The sequence below is a fragment of the Protopterus annectens genome, chromosome 4.part0 (assembly GCF_019279795.1).
Source record: "Protopterus annectens isolate FY-2018-M chromosome 4.part0, PAN1.0, whole genome shotgun sequence".
Classification (NCBI taxonomy): domain Eukaryota; kingdom Metazoa; phylum Chordata; order Ceratodontiformes; family Protopteridae; genus Protopterus; species Protopterus annectens.
The window spans coordinates 1,996,702,147-1,996,722,599 of NC_056733.1; the positions used below are offsets into that span (position 1 = coordinate 1,996,702,147).

Sequence of the window (20,453 nt, forward strand, 5' to 3'; positions counted from 1 at the left end):
AATCACAAGTTCTTTCAATATTATTTCATAGCAGCTGTTTGTCCATGATTTTCTGCTGGCACATCAAGTTTACAAAAAAACTTCCTAAGAAAAACAATGTGGCCTTGATGACCACCGGTCAGATACAGCTTCTCACTATGCAATGTTACCATTCAAGGTACTATGGCTAATTCGAGCACAAAGCAAGTACAGATTATAGTTCATTTCTTCAATCAGTCTTTGTTTGATGTATCTTTCTTTTCTGCAGCTGTGCATGTTCTCATAACGCGAACAGAGCTGATTGTTCAAGTTCAATAACATTATAGAAAACAGTATTGTTCTATTCATTTATTTTCCTGACCTAGCAGATAATCACCTGCTTCTCAGTAGATTTCCAAAAGGCGTAAACATGAATTTTTCTGTGCTAGCAAATACTAGGTCAGAGAGCATCTTGCAATTTCAGAAAGCATACTGCAGTTTGAAAAGCATCTTGTAATTTCATACAGAATTAAGCTGTACATAAAATAGAATGAAATGTGTTAACCCTTTTAGCTTCTAATAAGCACTAGACATATACATTAATACATATTTTTCTAACATTTCCCCCCTGTTAATAATTTTTATTCTATTTTCAAAAACATAAACCGTTGCTTCTTCTCCTATCCTCTTTCTGTTCAGAATTTTCAGTTAAGAGAGTCATTTAGTTTAAACTTATGAAAGTGTTTCATTTTTTCAACAGTTCTTCAATTTCAGTACTTTGATACAAAGTCTCAGAAACTGACATGTCTATAAAATCTTTGATTAATCTTTTCACGCAGGGAATACCACAACAAACACACACTCCTAATAGGAGTAATCCCACACAAATGGCAATCAGGATGTTCATTAGGATGCTACCCCCACCCCCCCAAACAAATTCTGTAAAAAATCCGTCAGTGGGTTTGGGCCTGGTTTGTTCATGGCCGACACTTGCCGAATTACCTCAAGATGGTCGTTTATCTTATGCTGGTTGTCAGGAATATATGAACAGTACTCCTCTTTTATTAAAGTCCACGTAACACCTTTCACCGCTAGGATGAAGTTGAGAGCCATGCGGTTTTGAAGCACCACAGTTCTCATAGCGTTCAGTTCATCAGTCACTAATTCGAGAGCAGAAAAAGTTGCATTGATCATTACTTGGAGAAGTTTGGACATTTTTCTCAGCTCCCAAATCGATTTCACTGCACCATATGCAGGGGCTATACCTGCCCACGATATAATAGTGTCACTCAAGTCCATGTGTGTCAGTTTATCTTTGTTTTTCACAGAGTTATGGTTTCTCCAGCCTACTTTGATTCGTCCCATTGGATTCTCAGGTCTCTTGATTGGATTTCCAGGTTTCTTGGTGACCTCTCTAACATTTCGAATTTTTCCCTGAGGCAAAACTGCAGTGTGTTGTATGACCGGAACCAGGTAACCAAAAAAACAACTGCCAGACCAATTCTCAGGTAACCATTTGTATGCCTTTTTCCCACACACAAAATAACAATTCTCTACTTTAGTATTAATATACACTTTCCCTGCATGAAACATTTTCTTATCAATGATAGATAGTTGTTTAAAAAGAAAAGGATTACGTTGTACTTCATCAACCGTTTTGTGCATTAGTTCAAAATAAGAGTCATAGTTTGTATCACAAATATAACCTGCATTATTAGCTTTGATATAACATTTGTAAGGAACAGTCACATTACAGCTGCTCCAACCCACCTGTACAGTATCATTTTTGTAAAAACATACAACTCCCTTTTGTGTAACAGGCAAGTACAATGCTATTTTGTCTTGTGATTTCACAGTTGTAGTATCAAAAATCAAATTTTCCCAGGTCTCATTGACCCCTAGGGGGACAGCAGTCATTAATAATCCCCCGTATGCTGTTGGTATAGCTGTGCAAATCCAGCAAATCGAAACATTAAAAGTTTCAGCATACACATATTTAATTGCTTGGCAAATGTTAAAGTTTGGATGCCAGTCTATGAGTAATACATCTCGTTTATTCAGTTCAGCTTGTGTGGCTGGAAAAAGGAAAGGCCACAGCAAAAAGATCAATGTTATCAGTATGGTTAACAGAATAATCAGGCAATACTTCTGAGGTTGTTCTGTATTTCTATTTGCTCCGTATCTGGTCATTTTGTTCTTGTGTAATAGTAACAAGTTTTTTGTCCAGTTCAAAATTTTTAACCAATTTACAGTGTGTCAGATGAATCCAGGACGCTCGCTCTGCGATCTTGACTGCAGTGGGTGTTGACAGTAGCACTTGGTATGGCCCTTCCCACTTTGGTGAGGTCCAATTCTTCTTCTTGATGACTTTCACCCAGACCCACGTGCCTGGGACTACTGCTGCTTCCGATGGTCTGGTTTGTCCTTTATCTGAAACAGAATTTAACTGCAAAAGTTGTTTATTACTTAGAAGTCGTCTCATGTATTCTGCAAGTGAACTGTCGGCCTCCTGGTCTGCAGGCATGAGAGGTTTCCACTGAGGTATATAATATGACCTCCCAAACAGTATTTCAAAAGGAGTTAACCCCTTTGCATTTGGAACAGTTCTCATGCTCAACACTGCCAGAGGCAGGCAGTGCACCCAGTTCTTTTGTGTCTCACTAATTAATTTCCTAAGTTTGTTTTTCAAAACCCCATTATGCCTCTCTACTAATCCTGCGGATTGGGGGTGGTATGCACAATGGTTCTTTAAGGAAATTCCGAAATATCGGCTCAACTGTTGTATAGTTTGGTTTACAAAGTGTGTGCCATTGTCACTGTAGATCTTTTCCGGTATGCCAAATCTAGGAATAATTTCTTTAACAAGGACTTTTGCAACAGTAGCTGCATCTGGATTTTTGGTCAGAAAAGCTTCCACCCATTTGGAAAACATATCTATGATAAGACAATACTTCTTATTTTTGCATTTGCTTAGTTCTATGAAATCCATACAGATATAACGAATGGGTATTGTGGTGTTGGGAAACTCCCTTGTTTAGGCTTAAATGCCCCTTGTGCATGATGTTTGTTACAAACATGGCATGCTGCACAAAAATTTTTTGTGTAGTTTGTAAATCCATATGCAGTGAACACTCGGTTCACTAACTGTACCATCCCGCCTGTTGAGACATGGCACTGCCCATGGCTCAACAAAGCTGCATATCTAAACAAGTTAGATGGCAAAATTGGTTTTCCTTCTTTGGAGATGTACAGCCCTTTCTCAAGAATTGCTCCTCTTTTTATCCATTTCTGTTTTTCTATTTTTGTAGTAAGTGTCTGCATTGTTTTCAACATTTCTAAATCTAAAATTTCTGAAGGTTGTCATTCCTCACTCAAAAGAAATACTTTTGAAGCTGAAGCTGCCTGCTTTGCAGCTGTATCAGCTCTCGCATTACCTTTTGAAATCCTATCCTGTTGCTTGGTATGAGCTACACATTTACAAACAGCTACTTTCTGAGGTAACTGAATGGATTTTAACAAATTTAAAATAAATTGCGCATGATTAATCGGTTTACCAGTAGATGTTATCATTCCTCTATTTTTCCACTGTTGTGCAAAAACATGTACAGTAGAAAAAGCGTACTGGCTGTCAGTAAAAATGTTCACACACTTACCCTTTGCCCTTGTCAAAGCAATCAATTCTGCTGCTTGTGCAGATAAGTTGTGTGGTAAAGACTTTGCTTTTAAAATCTCAATGTCAGAAACTACTGCATACCCCACTAGGTTCTGTCCTGTAAGACCCCTCCTGCATGAGCCGTCCACGTAATATGTTACCTCGACATCATCCAAGGGAACATCCGTTAGATCTTTTCTAGGCAGTGTCTTTTGTCCAGTCTCCTGCAGGCAGCTGTGTGGTGTGCCATCCGCAGGGGTCGGGAGCAAGGTAGACGGATTTAAAGTTGTACATCATTCAATTGTCATGTGAGGTTGGCTCAAGAGTATAGTCATACAGGAAAGATGTCTAGCAGGGGAAAGATATGCTACTTTTTCTTTCAGTAAAATAATTGCGACTGCATGAGGCACTCTCAATGTGAGAGGGTGGAACAACACTACTGAGGCCGAAGCCTGTACTGCCATTGCAGCTGCAACTACTACTTGTACACAGTGGGGCAGGGATCGCGCCACTGGGTCCAGCTGTGATGAATAGTAAGCTATGGGGCGTTGCTTATCCCCATGTTGCTGTGTTAACACTGATGTCATATAACCTTGCTTACAATCTACAGTTTGGAAAAAACGTTTATGATAGTTCGGTAATTCTAAAACTAATGAGGATGCTATCAATTGTTTCAGTTTGCAGAAAGCTGATTCTGCTTCTGGTGTCCATTGTAATAAATATTGTGCTGCCATAGGCTTCTTGTATATTAAGTTGGTCAGTGGAGCAGACTCCAAGGCATAGTTTGGAACCCAACTCCGACAGAAATTAGTCGTGCCCAGGAAGGACATTATTTCCTTCTTGGTAGTTGGTTTGGGTGCTTGTAAAATTGCTATTTTCCTATCTTCATTTAATGTTCTGCCTTCTTTGGATATTACATATCCCAGGTATTTAACCTGCTTTTTCCAAAGCTGCAATTTGTTTTTGTTTACTTTATGTCCTTGAGTGGCTAGAAATTGTAGTAATGCTATGGTATCTTTTCTACATTCTTGCTGGGTGGGGGCTGCCAGCAGGATGTCGTCTACATAAAGTAAAATTTGGCTGCCTCTTGATGGGCTAAATACTGCCAAGTTGCTTGCCATCTCTTGGGCGAATATTGTTGGGCTTTCACAATACCCCTGTGGTAGTCGCGTATATATACATTTTCCCCTGAAATGTGAATGCAAACCAATGTTGGCTGTCAGGGTGTATCGGTATCGAAAAGAACGCATTGCTAATATCTACCACAGAAAAATACTTCTGTTGAGGCTTTAAATCATTTAATAGGGTGTGTGGATCTGGCACCGTAGGTGCTCTAGGTATTACTGCATCATTTACAGCTTGTAAGTCTTGGACCATACGCCATTCTCCGTTTGCTTTCCTGACAGGAAATAAGGGTGTATTACATGGTGAATCGGGAGATTCTACTAGTACTCCTTCCTTAAGCAAAGCTGCTATTATAGGTTTGATTCCTACTTCTGCATCCTTTCTTAAGGGATACTGTCTCTTTTGAGGTCTAAATGCTGATTTTGGCGTAATAGTAACTGGTCCTGCTGTACAAATTAGTCCTACATCTGATTTCCCTGTTGACCAGAGAGTTTCTGGTATGCTCCATAAGGCATTTTCTTCCTCTATTAGTAAGAGTGCTAATCAGCTGTCCTCGCTAGACTGCAAGTGTACAGCTGAGTGTGTCTGTGTTATCCAATTTAACTTCTGCTTCTGTACTCCCTGTTCTGACAATTCTAACTCCGTCTGTTTTTCCCACTTTGTGACTTTTTCTCCTAGGTCTGCCCATTTCACATTCTTGTCCTTAGTCAAACTAACATGTGGTAATCGATTAGATTTATAGAGTGCAAAGAATTCCTGGGGCAATGAACAGCTAACTACACTGTTCCCTTCTGTGTCCCAGTACAGATTACATAATACTAATCTGTTTGCATGTTTTTTGAACAGTTCTTGCTCATATTCCTTATCAGGTCCTGGTGTGCTACAATAATACAGAGTACAGTGCAACAAATGCTGTTTATCAGTGTCAAAGGAGGGGGTCTTACTGATGGCTACGTTCATCAGTTCCTCGGTTACTGCCCCTGGACCAGTCGTGACTAAGTCCTGGCTGTACCAATAAAATGTTTCACCCTTGGGTCGCACCACAAAAGTATTCATTTGTCGCTGTGCTTCTATACCCTGCATAGTCGGAAATACTGCTATGCCAAATATCTGCATAAGACTTCTGCCCAAAAGGTTTACTGGGCATTTTGCAGAAACAACAATTTTGCTTTTCTGGGTCATCCCTGAAACAGGGTCAGTTATTGCTATGTTATGGGAGACTGTAAGTCTTCTAAGAATTTTCTAAAATTAACTTTTGGATGGGGAATTCCCTCTGTGGCTTTCCGGATGTTTTCCGGTGTCCACGGTCTATATACTAGGAGAGTCGGGTCCTGTCCTGCCTGTCCTGCCTGAGGATTTGGTACTTCTATGAGTGGACATATCTCTTCTTCATTCATAGCTCGTGAATTTTTGTTTATTTGATATAACTCAGTATCCCCTCTTAAGTTACGTGTTCGAGACCTAGTCTCGATGGGATCTCTGACATACGGTTTTGGCTTCGCAGTAACAGCCGGGTATAGAGGAGGTGGACCAGCTTGTCCACTCACTTCATATTCTGGTGCGGGAAGTGGAGGGGGCGTTGGTGCTGATGCTATTACCAAATTATTGTCTTCTTTATCTAGAAACATAGCTTTTGAATTATTACTTTTTTGTTCCCTACGGTTTGCTTCCTCAATCCACCTGTGTGCCTGAGGAATGCCTAATTGACGTCGCTTTTTTACCTGACCTTTTGCGTCAGTTTTAAGCTGTTTGACAAGTTTAATAAGTGAGGATTTTTCTAATTTGCCATCAAATTCACATTTATTAACCCATTTTGTATAGTATCTAACATTGTCGGCACACTGTAATTGCATATATTTTGCATCTTCGGTTAGCGGTGGATCTCGGGAACTTTTAGTGCACTTATTACCCATATTGTTCTGACTGTTAAAAAGTGTTACGTAACCCTTCTTATTTTCATGTGGTACCACAATTTTCTGTTTTACAGTTTATCTAGAATAACTGTCTTAGCTATTCTGTTTCCCTAATCTATGACAAGACTGCAGTCTTTCTGTCCCTGACTTGTACAAAACAAATCTACAGATGATTGAAATCAAGTCCCTGATCTAAACCAGAAAAAAGGTAAATCTCACCTTACCTGAGCCTCCGTGATTGACCATCTCTGGTTCGCGTGATAACTCGTCCTCCAGTCGCAGATCAGAAAAATGGCTGGCCTCTTTTGAAAGACAATTCAGTCAGAGGTCTTTCAAACAGAAGAACTGATGTGGTTTCTTCCCCGTACGGTTTCATGCCACCTGGCCCATCTGACCTGAGGCGAAGTGAGAGTTTCCGGTCCAAAGGACCAATCTGTCAAAGGAAAAACAACTTCAAAAAGATCAACACATGGAAGGTTCAGGTTAAAGCACTTTAATCTTGCAGCAAGGAGACAAAAACGTGCTAATACAGAGTTTGTCTAACTAGAATCAGGAAGTGAAGCTATTCTTATACATTTCTTACAAGACATTGCCTACCAAGCTGACATAATAAATCACAAGTTCTTTCAATATTATTTCATAGCAGCTGTTTGTCCATGATTTTCTGCTGGCACATCAAGTTTACAAAAAAACTTCCTAAGAAAAACAACGTGGCCTTGATGACCACCGGTCAGATACAACTTCTCACTATGCAATGTTACCATCCAAGGTACTATGGCTAATTCGAGCACAAAGCAAGTACAGATTATAGTTCATTTCTTTAAGCAGTCATTGTTTAATGTATCTTTCTTTTCTGCAGCTGTGCATGTTCTCATAACACGAGCAGAGCTGATTGTTCAAGTTCAATAACATTATAAAAAACAGTATTGTTCTATTCATCTATTTTCCTGACCTAGCAGATAATCACCTGCTTCTCAGTAGATTTCCAAAAGACATAAGCATAAATTTTGCTGTGCTAGCAAATACTAGGTCAGAGGGCATCTTGCAATTTCAGAAAGCATACTGCAACTTGAAAAGCATCTTGTAATTTCATACAGAATTAAGCTGTACATAAAAGAGAATAAAATGTGTTAACCCTTTTAGCTTCTAATAAGCACTAGACATATACATTAATACATATTTTTCTAACAGGTACATTTCCCGATCTCCACTATATTGCGATCTGCACTACAATGTCAAATCTTGCTATAGTGAATATTCGCTATTGTAAGGTTCAACAATGTAGTAATCGCACTTACAGTACTGCTAACTGAGTTTCGCACATATGTTGATTGCACGAAGTGCGATCGACTATGTGATAGTAAACCATATATATATATATATATATATATATATATATATATATATATATATATATATATACACACATACACACATAAATATATGATTCTATCATCAAACATCAAAAGTTTCAAAGAGCAATTGCAAAAACAGCAATCTCTAGAGTAAATCTAAAAAAAACATGCACACAATGTTGTACAGGGGGCAAGCCTCCCACACCCCCTACTAATTATATATATATATATATATATATATATATATATATATATATATATATATATATAAATTTCAAGATCACATAACAGTGGGGGAAGGGCAAATTATTAGCCAGTGGGCTGAAAACAAAGAAAGTTCAATCAGCACTTTGTCCATGTTGCCTGATACAGTTCGTTATATAGGTAAAACCTTTAGAGGTTCATTTCTTTGTAGTTGCTAAGTATATAAAATATGTACTGGCAGTCTGGCACACTGTTAAATGATATTTGTTAAATGGGGCATTTAACAAAGAATTGAATCTTCTACATGAATCTTACTATATGGCTCTATCTGAATATGCACATTTAATATTGCATTATACTAAGGGTGACATACTGCGGTGGTGGTGCTGCGGTAACGTTGTCGCCTCACAGTTAGACGTTGCACGTTTGATTCTCAGTTAGAGCGTCTTCTGTGTGTCAACAGGTGTGAATGGGCATTCCTTTGTTGAAGGTTGTGCGTTAGGCCTGGCAAGCTAGCACGTAAAAATCTACTGCCAATCATTAGCGGACCAGAATTCCGCTGTGGCGACCCCTAACCGGGAAAAGCCAATAGACAGTTTTACTAAGGGTGACATAACCTTGAATAGTGTGATATCCTGATACTTCTAAAGAGGAGCTGATAACCAACTCTCCTAACTTGAAGGAGGGCATGGGTTTTTGTATCACAGCACTGCTCCCTGTCAGGGTCTAAGTTTGCATCCCACAGCTATATGTTCACACAGAGAAGAGGAAAGATATCAAAGCATCATAGGTTGGAGCTGGTATACACAGGCAATCACTTCACTGCATGCCTCTCTCTTTAGAGAAGTATAAGACACATAAAAATCCCTATGGTTAGGTTAGAGTGACGCAGGGTTGGGGTACCTTGATCCTCTCACCCATCCCTGCAAAGTTTGTACAGTGCTCCACCAGCTGTGACCCCGGGTTGACATTTCTACTCTTTGGGTATAAGCCATTTCATCTGGGAGATTTGAAGAAGGATTGGCATTGACCACATACAGATTGCCATCCCGGCCAAAGTGGCCAAAAAAAAAAACAAATTTGTGGGAATGTCTGGACCAGGTTAGGGAGGTACACTTCATATATGCATGTGTGTTTTTTTCCCAGATTCTAATAAACAGATAAGAAATTGTGTAATTGTCCTTTGTCACTTCACAGCTAGTCTGTATTCATTATAAGTTATTTAAAATAGTAATTTTGGTTTAATATTTGAAATAACATGTGTACATTGTTGGTAATTTATTTCACAAAATTGCAACCACAGACATTCCATTGCAACATTCATGACATAGCAGCTGTAGGTTTCCAGCCACAGCCAAAAATATTTTCATATTACAAGGTCTAACTGTTCATTCCCTTTCCAAAAATCAGCTCAGTGTCAGAGCTGATAAATTAATGTATCTTCCTTCACAGTATACATTTATAATCAAATGCTGCTAAACATTTGAGGTGATAGTATAGTAAAATAAAAAAAAAACTTGGCCTTTCCTGTGGTGTAGAGGTTTAAAGCCCTGACCACAGGCCAGCTGATCCAAGTTTGATTAGCAGCTTGGGTAAATGATGGACTGGAAGCGAGGGATGGGCATTACCATCCCAGTGGGAGTGTGGTCTTCAGGGCATTACCATCCCAGGGGTAGGGTGGTCTTTAGGGTATTTCCTGCATGATCCAACTCCTAAGACAGATTAGGGTAAAGACATTGACAGAGCTGCCATAGAAGTGGGAAGATAAATCAGCACATGCTCATTGCACGCTTGCCCTCTGGACAAAACCAAAGACACTACAGGGGAGGTAGAAAATGAAGGCAGGGCATAAAAAAATCCCCTGGTAGATGGTGTGATGGCCAAATCACCAGGATGTTTTTAAGCCCCAACCCTAGGAGGCCATAGAAAGCTGGTAAGACCTGGTGATGGATGTGGGTACTGGTGTCGGCTATCGTGTGATGATGCAAAGGCAAACAAAAAATATTTAAAAAAAAAGACTTGCAAGTTTGTGTCAAATTATTAATCCATACTCAAAATGTTGTATTCTGGTCTTTCACATAGATTATAACTAGACCATAATGTACTATTATATACCACTGGCAACAATGTACAAGGGCTTGTTTTGACATTTATGGAGACAGAGAGTATGCACAAAGCAAATAATGTGGTCATATCTCTCTTAATTATGTATTTTAAGGTGCCTACTATGCTGTAGCAATTGTCAAGAAAGGTAGCAATTTAAAGTGGAGTGGACTGAAGAGTAAGAAATCATGTCACACAGCAGTGGGAAGGACTGCAGGCTGGAATATCCCCATGGGTCAGATCTACAGAAAAACCAAGACCTGTAATTTTGGTAAGTGATGTTGAGTGCATATATTTTTTCTATCAGGTTAGGAAAAAACATAATGATAATGTTATCCTCGGGTTAAAGTAACTGTAGCTGGAATCGGCAAGCCCTAAATGCATTATAATATAAAAAAAAAACTGAAATCATTTTGATCTCTAAAAATGGACAATATGATCAAGAAGGCAAAGGGAAGACAAATTCTAAACCATGCAGCTAATCCCATGTAAGGAATATGTTTTCCTAGATGCCGTTATATAGCTAGAGTCTTAAAGAAACAGCCAGGATAATACTGGCTGCAGTTCTGTGTTTATATGTTCAGTGATGTGTTCAAAGTGTGACATGAAGCCAGAATTAAAACAGAATTGATACTGCTAATAGTCAACATGCACCAAATACTCCATACTCATATAAATTGATACTGCTGTTAGTCAAGATGCACCATATACTCCAGACTCATTATAAATTGATACTGCTGTTAGTCAGCATGCACCAAAGTCTCCAGACTCATTATAAATTGATACTGCTGTTAGTCAATGTGCACCAAACACTCCAGACTCATTATAAACTGATACTGTTGTTAGTCAACGTGCACCAAATTCTCCAGACTCATTATAAATTGATACTGCTGTTAGTCAATGTGCACCAAATACTCCATACTCATTCTAAATTGATACAGCTGCTAGTCAACGTGCACTAAAGTCTCCAGACTCATTATAAATTGATACTGCTGTCAAGGTGCACCATATACTCCAGACTCATTATAAATTGATACTGTTGTTAGTCACTGTGCACCAAATACTCCATACTCATTATAAATTGATACTGCTGTTAGTCAGCATGCACCAAAGTCTCCAGACTCATTATAAATTGATACTGCTGTTAGTCAATGTGCACCAAACACTCCAGACTTATTATAAACTGATACTGTTGTTAGTCAACGTGCACCAAATACTCCAGACTCATTATAAATTGATACTGCTGTTAATCAATGTGCACTAAATAATCCATACTCATTATAAATTGATACATCTGCTAGTCAACATACACTAAAGTCTCCAGACTCATTATAAATTGATACTGCTGTAGTCAAAGTGCACCAAATACTCTAGACTCATTATAAATTGATGCTGTTGTTAGTCAACGTGCACCAAAGACTCCATACTCATTATAAATTGATACTGTTGTAAGTCAACATGCACCAAATACTTCATTCTCATTTTAAATTGATACTGCTGTTAATCAGCATGCACTAAAGTCTCCAGGCTCATTATAAATTGATACTGCTGTTAGTCAACGTGCACCAAATACTCCAGACTTATTATAAACTGATACTGTTGTTAGTCAACATGCACCAAATACTCCAAACTCATTATAAATTGATACTGTTGTTAGTCAATGTGCACCAAATACTCCAGACTCATTATAAATTGACACTGTTGTTAGTGAACGTGCACCAAAGACTTCATAATCATTATAAATTGGTACTGCTGTTAGTCAGCATCCACCAAATACTCCATACTCATTATAAATTGATACTGCTCTTAATCAGTGTGCACTAAAGTCTCCAGGCTCATTATAAATTGATACTGCTGTTAGTCAACATGCACCAAATACTTCAGACTCATTATAAACTGATACTGTTGTTAGTCAACATGCACCAAATACTCCAGACTCATTATAAATTGATACTGTTGTTAGTCAATGTGCACCAAATACTCCAGACTCATTATAAATTGACACTGTTGTTAGTCAACGTGCACCAAAGACTCCATACTCATTATAAATTGGTACTGTTGTTAGTCAGCATGCACCAGATACTCCATACTCATTATAAATTGATGCTGCTGTTAGTCAACATGCACTAAAGTCTCCAGACTCATTATAAATTGATACTGCTGTTAGTCAACGTGCATCAAATACTCCAGACTCAAAATAAACTGATACTGTTGTTAGTCAATGTGCACCAAATAGTCCAGACTCATTATAAACTGATACTGTTGTTAGTCAACATGCATCAAATACCCCAGACCCATTATAAATTGATACTGTTGTTAGTCAATGTGCACTAAATATTCCATATTCATTGTACATTGATACTGCTGTTAGTCAATGTGCCCCAGTCGCCAGATTCATTATAAATTGATACTGCTATTAGTCAACATCCACCAAAGACTCCAGACTCATTATGAATTGATACAGTTATTAGTCAACATGCACCAAATACTCCAGACTCATTATAAACTGATACTGTTGTTAGTCAATGTGACCAAACACTCCAGACTCATTATATATTGATACTGTTGTTAGTCAATGTGCACCAATACTCCAGACTCATTATATATTGATACTGTTGTTAGTCAACATGCACCAAAGACTCCAGACTCATTATAAACTGATACTGTTGTTAGTCAATGTTTACCAAATACTCCAGACTTATTATAATTTAAGAATGCATTAACATTTTGATTATTTGTTTGAATCTACATCTTTTGTTCAACAGAGCATTACTTCAGTCAAAGCTGTGCTCCAGGTTCTAATATTTCCTCCCAACTCTGTGCTCTGTGTGTTGGACAGAAAAGTATAGACAGAAGATTTAAATGCAAAAGTGGACATGAGGAGTTGTATTACGGGTATTCTGGTGCTCTCAGGTAAGTCACTTGACTGCTTCCTATTTTTGCTATAAATATTTAACCAATAACATTTATGTTTATTATAAAGTTGTGTTAGAAAACTCTGTATCTGGATTTGTAGAATTTAATCAAATCACCATAACTTATTCCAGAACAAACCAAACAGTTGCCAAATGGGAACGTTCATTCAATAAACAAGAATACACACAGACCAGGAAAATAAAAGTCAGTAATCAATTTCTTACAGAAGCCATAGTGGTTCTAGATGCTTTGAGGTGCATTTTACAGTTTTAATCAACTTTTCCATCCAGTGACTGCCTGAACAAAGACCATGATCAAAGATAGAAATTTAGTCTTGCTTTTCAACTTTTTTTTCTTTCATCATGTCAGCGTACCCTAAATGACCAAGACTAGAGTGTAATAAATGCAGTGGATTAAGCCATTGGATTTCAAGATGCCCTGAGATGCATTTTTAGATGTTTTTTAACAACTTTTTCATCCAACAATGTCCTGAACAAAAAACATAATTAAGGAAAGAAATTCAGTCTTACTCTTAAAGTTTGCTTTTTCCTGCACCAATTCAGCATTTATTAAAAAAAACAAGATTACATTTTAATGACTAAATTAAGCTGGGAGGAACACTTCAGAGTTTTTTTCCAACCTTTTGATCCAGTGATGGCCTAAACAAAAATCATGCAGATGAAAAAGAATTTCAATCTTACTTTTTTTTATTTCATAGGTTCATAGGTTTATACTAGGTTAATGATCACCAGGGTTTTTATATACCTAGTTGTGTAACCCAACCCAGTTTTGCCCCTGAGTACACTGGATGCCTATAGCGTGGGGTATGTTAGTAAGGAGGTAGCTAAGTGTTATATGGGTGGCATGTTAACTGGTGATTCATTTACTGTTGATCTCTGTCTGTCAGGTACATGGGTGTCGTACTAGGGATGAATTTGGGATTTCTCATCTGGTGATCAAGGTTTTGTTTGAATAGGGTCAGGGATGAACTCTGCTTCATGTGGATGGGGAGCTTGTTCCATGGTATAAGGATCCTTTGAGACACATAAAAGTGTCTTCATATATTCTATTTACATTGCAGGCAAAGTTCAGGTCTTGGATCTAGTGTTTCTGATGCTGTTTGTTTTGCAGCTGTACATGAGATCCATCAGAGCTAGATCTGAGGATGCCTTGTATGCCAGGGATAGATTGCCTCTCAGTAACCTGTAGGAGACTGACTATAGAGCTAGAGACTTAAGGCAATCTGTGTAGGATAGGGTATTTATATCCTGGATTCTCCTGGTGATGAATCTTTTGAGGGCATTCCAACTGCTGCAAATGCCTCATTAGGTACACACCAAAGGAGACATTATACTCAATGACTGGTCTAATAAAGCCTAAGTAGAGTGATACAATAACTTCCTTGGACCTGGATACCATACCCTTGCCTATGAGTTGGGCAACATAGAATGATTTACTTACTGTCATGGATACGTGTTGGTTGAAGGCCAGATTGCTGTCTACGCATGTTCCCAGATCCATAACTACTGGGTCATCTCTTAAGGATGTTTTATCAATTGAGTAATTAGCTTGGGTGCATGATTTCCTAAAGGGCTCTGTAATACATTTATTCACATTAAGTTTTAATCCATGGCTTTGGCACCAGTCATTTGTTTGTATTAGACCCTTTTATAGGATGCTGGTGTCATGGAGAATCTATGATAGCTCCCAATTTCCAGTCATATGCAAACTTGTTGAGTCAGAAAACGTTGACATTAGCCTTAACTTTTGAGAAATAGATGTCAAACAGGAGTAGGCCTAACACTGAGCCCTGGGTACTCCACTGGTGACCTGTCTCCTGGTGGAGGTGGTCTCAGCGATCCTGATTTCATGGGTTCTATCTATGAGTCAGACAGCAATCCAATGAGCTATGTAGGGATTTATGCTTAGTTCTGAGATTTTCTCAACAATACCTGAGTGAGGTATTGTACTGAATGTGTTAGGCAGGTTAAGGTAGGTGGTATGTACCATTTCCCACTCATCCATAGCCTTGGTAATTATCTAAAGGAAGTCTACCAGGCTAAATAGGCAAGACCTTCCCTTAATAAAACCAAACTTGGATGAGTCCAGCGTCTGTAACTTGCCAATGCCTTTGTTGATCATTTCCATGATAATTTATTCCATGGCTTTGCATATTAAGACTTGTCAGACTGATGGGTCTGTAGTTCACAGGGTCAGTTGATATTCTACCTATATGAAGAGAGAAGACCATTGTGGTTCTCCATTCACCTGGCATGTAACCTGTTTCGAGGCTGTAGTTGAACAGTGCCTCAAGTGGTCCTGCTAGATCATGTATTAGGCTATTTAGGAGGTAACCAGGGATATGTCAGGGCCTATTGAAGCAGTGTTTTTGACCTTATAGAGCACTACCAGGACCATTCCCAGTTGATAGTTTGGGGGGGGGAGGGTTGAAGTTAGATCTAAATTTATCACCCAGTACATTTGCTATCACCCTAGTCAGTGAAGGTTTTGCCATTTACTATCAGCCATTCACACTGCTGAGTGTTATCTTAAAGTTCCTGACATAGCTAAAAAAAGCCTTGTGATTGTCCTTAGCCTGCAAAGCTATCCTGAGCATGTAATTGTACTTTATGGACTTTATTGGACCTCTTAGTTTCTTATTTAATTTAATCAGAGAGCTCTTGTCTCTGTGATACTTGCTCTTTCTGATTTTAGCCATGACTTTTTTTCTTTTGTTAAGTACCTTGTTAAGGTAAGGATTCTATCAATGGGGTTTGTTTCTGGTGTTAGATCTGGGCTTACTGTTTGTAGGTATTGTAGCCTCATTGCAGTCATTTACATGTTTGTACAGGGTTTCTATGAACAATTTCACATAGGTAGCTATGTTGTTGAGGTTTGGGGAAGCTGTGAATTTGGACAAACTATCACTTAATAAGATGTAGTTTGCTTTAGAATAGTTCTTGTAACATGTTTAGTTGGGTTTTCTGGGTTGATTTTTTATTCAAAGGAGTCAGCTTTGTTGTCTCTCCTCACCAATAAGGATATGACACAGGAGAGGGCGCAATGGTCTCCCATGTTGGTAAGTTCTAAGTCCAGTATGTTTGGTCCTCTGGCTGGAGTGAACACTACCTGGTCCAGGCTGTTCATGTTGCTAAAGTCCAGAAAACATTGTGCCTGTGGGTTAGAGGCAGTATACATTTCCCAGTTTATAGAGGGATATTTAACGTCTCCCATGAATAGGGTATTTGGTTGGCTGGTAAGTGCCTCTAGTAGGTCTTAGTAAAAGTTGTGAGATTCATGGATCATAGAGGGGACCTGTAGCTGGCCAGGACATAGTAAGGAACCTTTCTATGGAGCCGTAGATGTGAGTGGACTCATGGGCATCATCCTATTTAACCAAGCTGGAGTTGTATTTGTTGCTAACATAGCTTGAGACACCTCCACTTTTAGCCCCTGCTCTTGGCCTAAATGTGTGGGAGGCACTGTAGCCTTGCACTGCCAGAGTACTTCACATGGCTTTAAACCAGTTCTTGGTAACAGCACAAATGACCACATTCTCCAGAATGAGAAGAGCTTGTAGAAGAAGAAATAAGCTGCATCCAAGTTGTAATGCACAAAGCTGGCCAAACACTAGTTCACAATAAACTGAGAGGACAAATGTTTATGAGGATACATATATCATATCTGGGAATAAGAAGTCCCTTTCTGTTTATCCCCTTCTGGTGTTAAATTGGGATTAAGATTAAGGCACAAAGGCCCACAGTCATGTATTTAATGATGCTTCTGTCATTGTTATATGTAGCATGCCTCCTCATCCAAAGCCACAAATGAAAGCCACATTCTGGTACCCTTCTAATATCAGACTGGGACAAAACTGAAAAATACAAAGAGAGCATAAGACATTTACTGTTAGACACATAAATACATCATGCTTAATTCCTCTCCCCCAAAAGATTACCATCTGTATATGTAACAGATGTTTGATTGTGAGGAAAATGAAAAAAAAATTATAATAATGTTTTCAGCTTATTACTTCCAGACAGCACAATGCTCTTTTATAAGTTACAGTGATCCTCTGATGTTTGTGAGGAACGTTAAAAAAATAATGACCACAATGTCCTCAGCCCAAACAAAATTTAGTCACCGCTGAGGTTTGGGAGGAATGTTAAAGAAATAATAAAATTGTCTCCATACCCCTACATAAGTACAGAAACTTTCTGTTTACACCTGTGACCAGGGCTGGTTGTAGACTAGGCTGGGTATAGGACAGAGGCAATTACTAAGTACTTCTATAGCCTTAGTGTGTGGGGGGGGGGTGTCCCCCAGTCCCCGGAAGTTCTGGTCTGGGATGAGTATTTTATGTTGCGTTTCTCTCTCAAAAAAATTAGAGCAAGTGGCAACAGGGTTAGTAACTTTCATCCAGACAACCCCCACTAAGCAGTAGCCACTTCTATATGCAATTCAGACGTGATTGTGTTAAAAGAGGATGACCATGTAATAAATTTTATCCTTGTTCCAAATAGTTGCCACAGCTGCCATAAATTACAATATTACACGTTGCTTCACATAATCACATTAGGCCTACAAAGCCAAAATAATAAACAAGCAGCAGCAGCTAACCGTTTTCCTCTACAGAAGACACCCACAGCTATTCTGCCTACTCTGTGCACATACATTCAGTAGTCCATCTTTTTTCCTCACAAAAGCCCATTAGTTCCGCAAAGCCAGATAGTGACTGGTTAAACTGAGTGACAACAAGGTCACTTACTTTCATCCAGCCAACTCCAGCCCCCACCGAACAGTTATAACTATAATGTCTAATGGCTCTGTAATGTTATTTCACCTCCACAGTCACACAAACAAGTTGCCACACATTAAAGTACTCCAATATAAGTTGCTTCACACAAACCACAAAGCCAGAGAAATATTACAGTTCCAAAATATCTGGTTGATCACTGATAGCATTATTAAAACAGTTGAACAAGTATCTCACCGCACCATTCCTCTTGCATCAACCTTCCACCTAAGAAACACTGACAAAACTATCTAGATGTTTTCTCTTAGCATAAAAAACAGTAATAACATTTCACTTACTGCACTAATTTCAATTTTCTATCTTGTCAAAGTAGAAAGTCACTAATTTTATTTATTTATTTTGTAAATAAAAAAAAGAAAGAAAAGAAAGACATACTTGAGGTAATTTCACGATCATGAGTACTTTCAAATGTTGCAAGATCTCTACTCTTATGACCTCTCAACATTCAGGGTTAACATCTAGTCATCTGGAGCACCCTGGGTGCATTTTTGTTTGTCTGGAACACATTATTTATTTATTTAGTTACTTTTTTAGACCAAAGTAACATTGCTCCAAAAAAAATAAATAAATAAATGCAGGCTGGTCACCCCTAATAGTAGGACAGGTATGGCTCCCTAGGCAGCTGCCTAGTTCACCTATGTGTAAGGCTGGCCCTGCAACTTCTTAACTACATTAACAACTATGGACTGTTACTTGACGCATAGCATGTCTTTCTCAATGACGTCAGTAACTTCACTACTCTGGTAATAGCTACCGATACCATTTCTTTCAACCTGAGTGAGAGACTTATCGCTGCAGGTCTCTTTGTTGATAGGACAAGGGCTCTTGAAATAATCAACCATAGCCTTCTTCTCCAAAAACTCAAAAGACTCAGTTTTGGTGATAACACTATTTGTTGGTTTCACAACTATCTGAAAGGAAGCAGTTTCCAAGTCCCTAGTAACATGTCATCTTCTATGGCTGATACACTTAGCACAGGTGTACTACAAGGTTCTCTCCTAGGTCCTCTACTCTTCTCTTTCTTTTACACAACAAAAATCAATCTTTTCCAATGACCTCCAAATCTTAAATTAATAATGCATGTGACCACCTCTAACATGCTAGCCATTAACCCTAAGAAAACTAATGCCATCATCTTCGCCTCAGATGTGAAATTACTCACTGGGCCTTCTATTACCTTAACAGATTTTAATGGGAACATACCACCTAACATCACTGAACAGAAGTACCTAGGCCTTATACTTAACCCTGCTTTCTGTTTACCACACATAAAGTCCTTGCTCAATTAAAACTATGTTACAAGATCAGTCACCTCCTCTTACCCCCTGCTTGCAGGGCCAGTACAAAAATACTTTAATACCCAAACTAGGATATGGCATTGCTTTTCACATTATGCATTCAGCCCACAATATTGACAGAATAAACTGCTGAGAATAAAATATGCAGAATCATTTTATTAGCAGACCCCCCAGATGTACCTACTGCAATTTTCCAAAAGAATTCCAGATTGCTTTCAGTGCCTCATAGGGTCACTTTTCTTCTAAGTACTCCAATTTACAAGGTTCTAAAGCACGGTCACTGCCCCCTGTATGAGTGAAACTACCTCTATAAAATCCTTATGAGCTGAGAAGAACACAGGCCAATAATTTCCCTCTGATTTGCCCTCCATTTAAAACTGTTGAAGCTGAGAGAGAGTCTTCACTAACTTGGGACCTGCTACCTGAAACCACATACCTACTAACATCAAAAATCAAGAAACCATTAAAAACTTCAAAGATTCATTTAAAGAGCATCTTTTTAAATAATTTATCTTCACCTGCTACCATGGCAATGGTTCAGTAACATATCATCCAATATCATAGATAACAGAATAGTTTTAAGAAACGTTGCTCAGCCTCATGACCTGGCATTTTATATAAGTATATTTCATAGGTATATATGAGTAAACATTTATGTATTTTTACGAATGATTGCACTGTATTTAATGCATATCTAGGCTTGTATTTTTCTTTGTACTTCTCTCAGTGCACTCTGACTGGATTTTCTTAATCTTACCCTATTTGCACTGAATGTATCCACTTATTCATCCTGTACTGGATGTTGTTCATTAGTAAGATCCTAACAAATTTTCTGCTCTCTGAGCTTGGGTCATAGATGAAAAGGTTAGCATACCAGCCCAATTAATTAATACAAATTAGAATGTTTTACATAGCAAAATGCATAGGTGCTTGGATGAAGCTGTCAGAACAGAGAAAACATTTTCCTAGAGATTTATAAAATACAGCATGTCACATTCAGAAAACACATTTAATACATGTTTATTTTTAAAAACTAGCACCAAAATCATTGAGAACTTTCAGTGTTATAAGACTGAATTCGATAGCATAGCTAGGGTGGGGTGAGAGGGGGCA

At 38.5% G+C, this 20,453-nt stretch overlaps 1 protein-coding gene across 2 annotated transcripts in view; it reads left to right on the top strand.

Annotated features, from left to right (window-relative positions):
* Nucleotides 1–20,453, top strand: part of LOC122800094 (serotransferrin-A-like) — a 653,725-nt gene that overhangs the window by 466,634 nt on the left and 166,638 nt on the right. For both annotated transcript variants that reach the window (XM_044069618.1, XM_044069619.1), the window contains exons 12-13: nt 10,426–10,581; nt 13,076–13,223. In XM_044069618.1, coding sequence (XP_043925553.1) covers nt 10,426–10,581; nt 13,076–13,223 — 304 coding nt within the window. The remainder of the gene's footprint in view (nt 1–10,425; nt 10,582–13,075; nt 13,224–20,453) is intronic.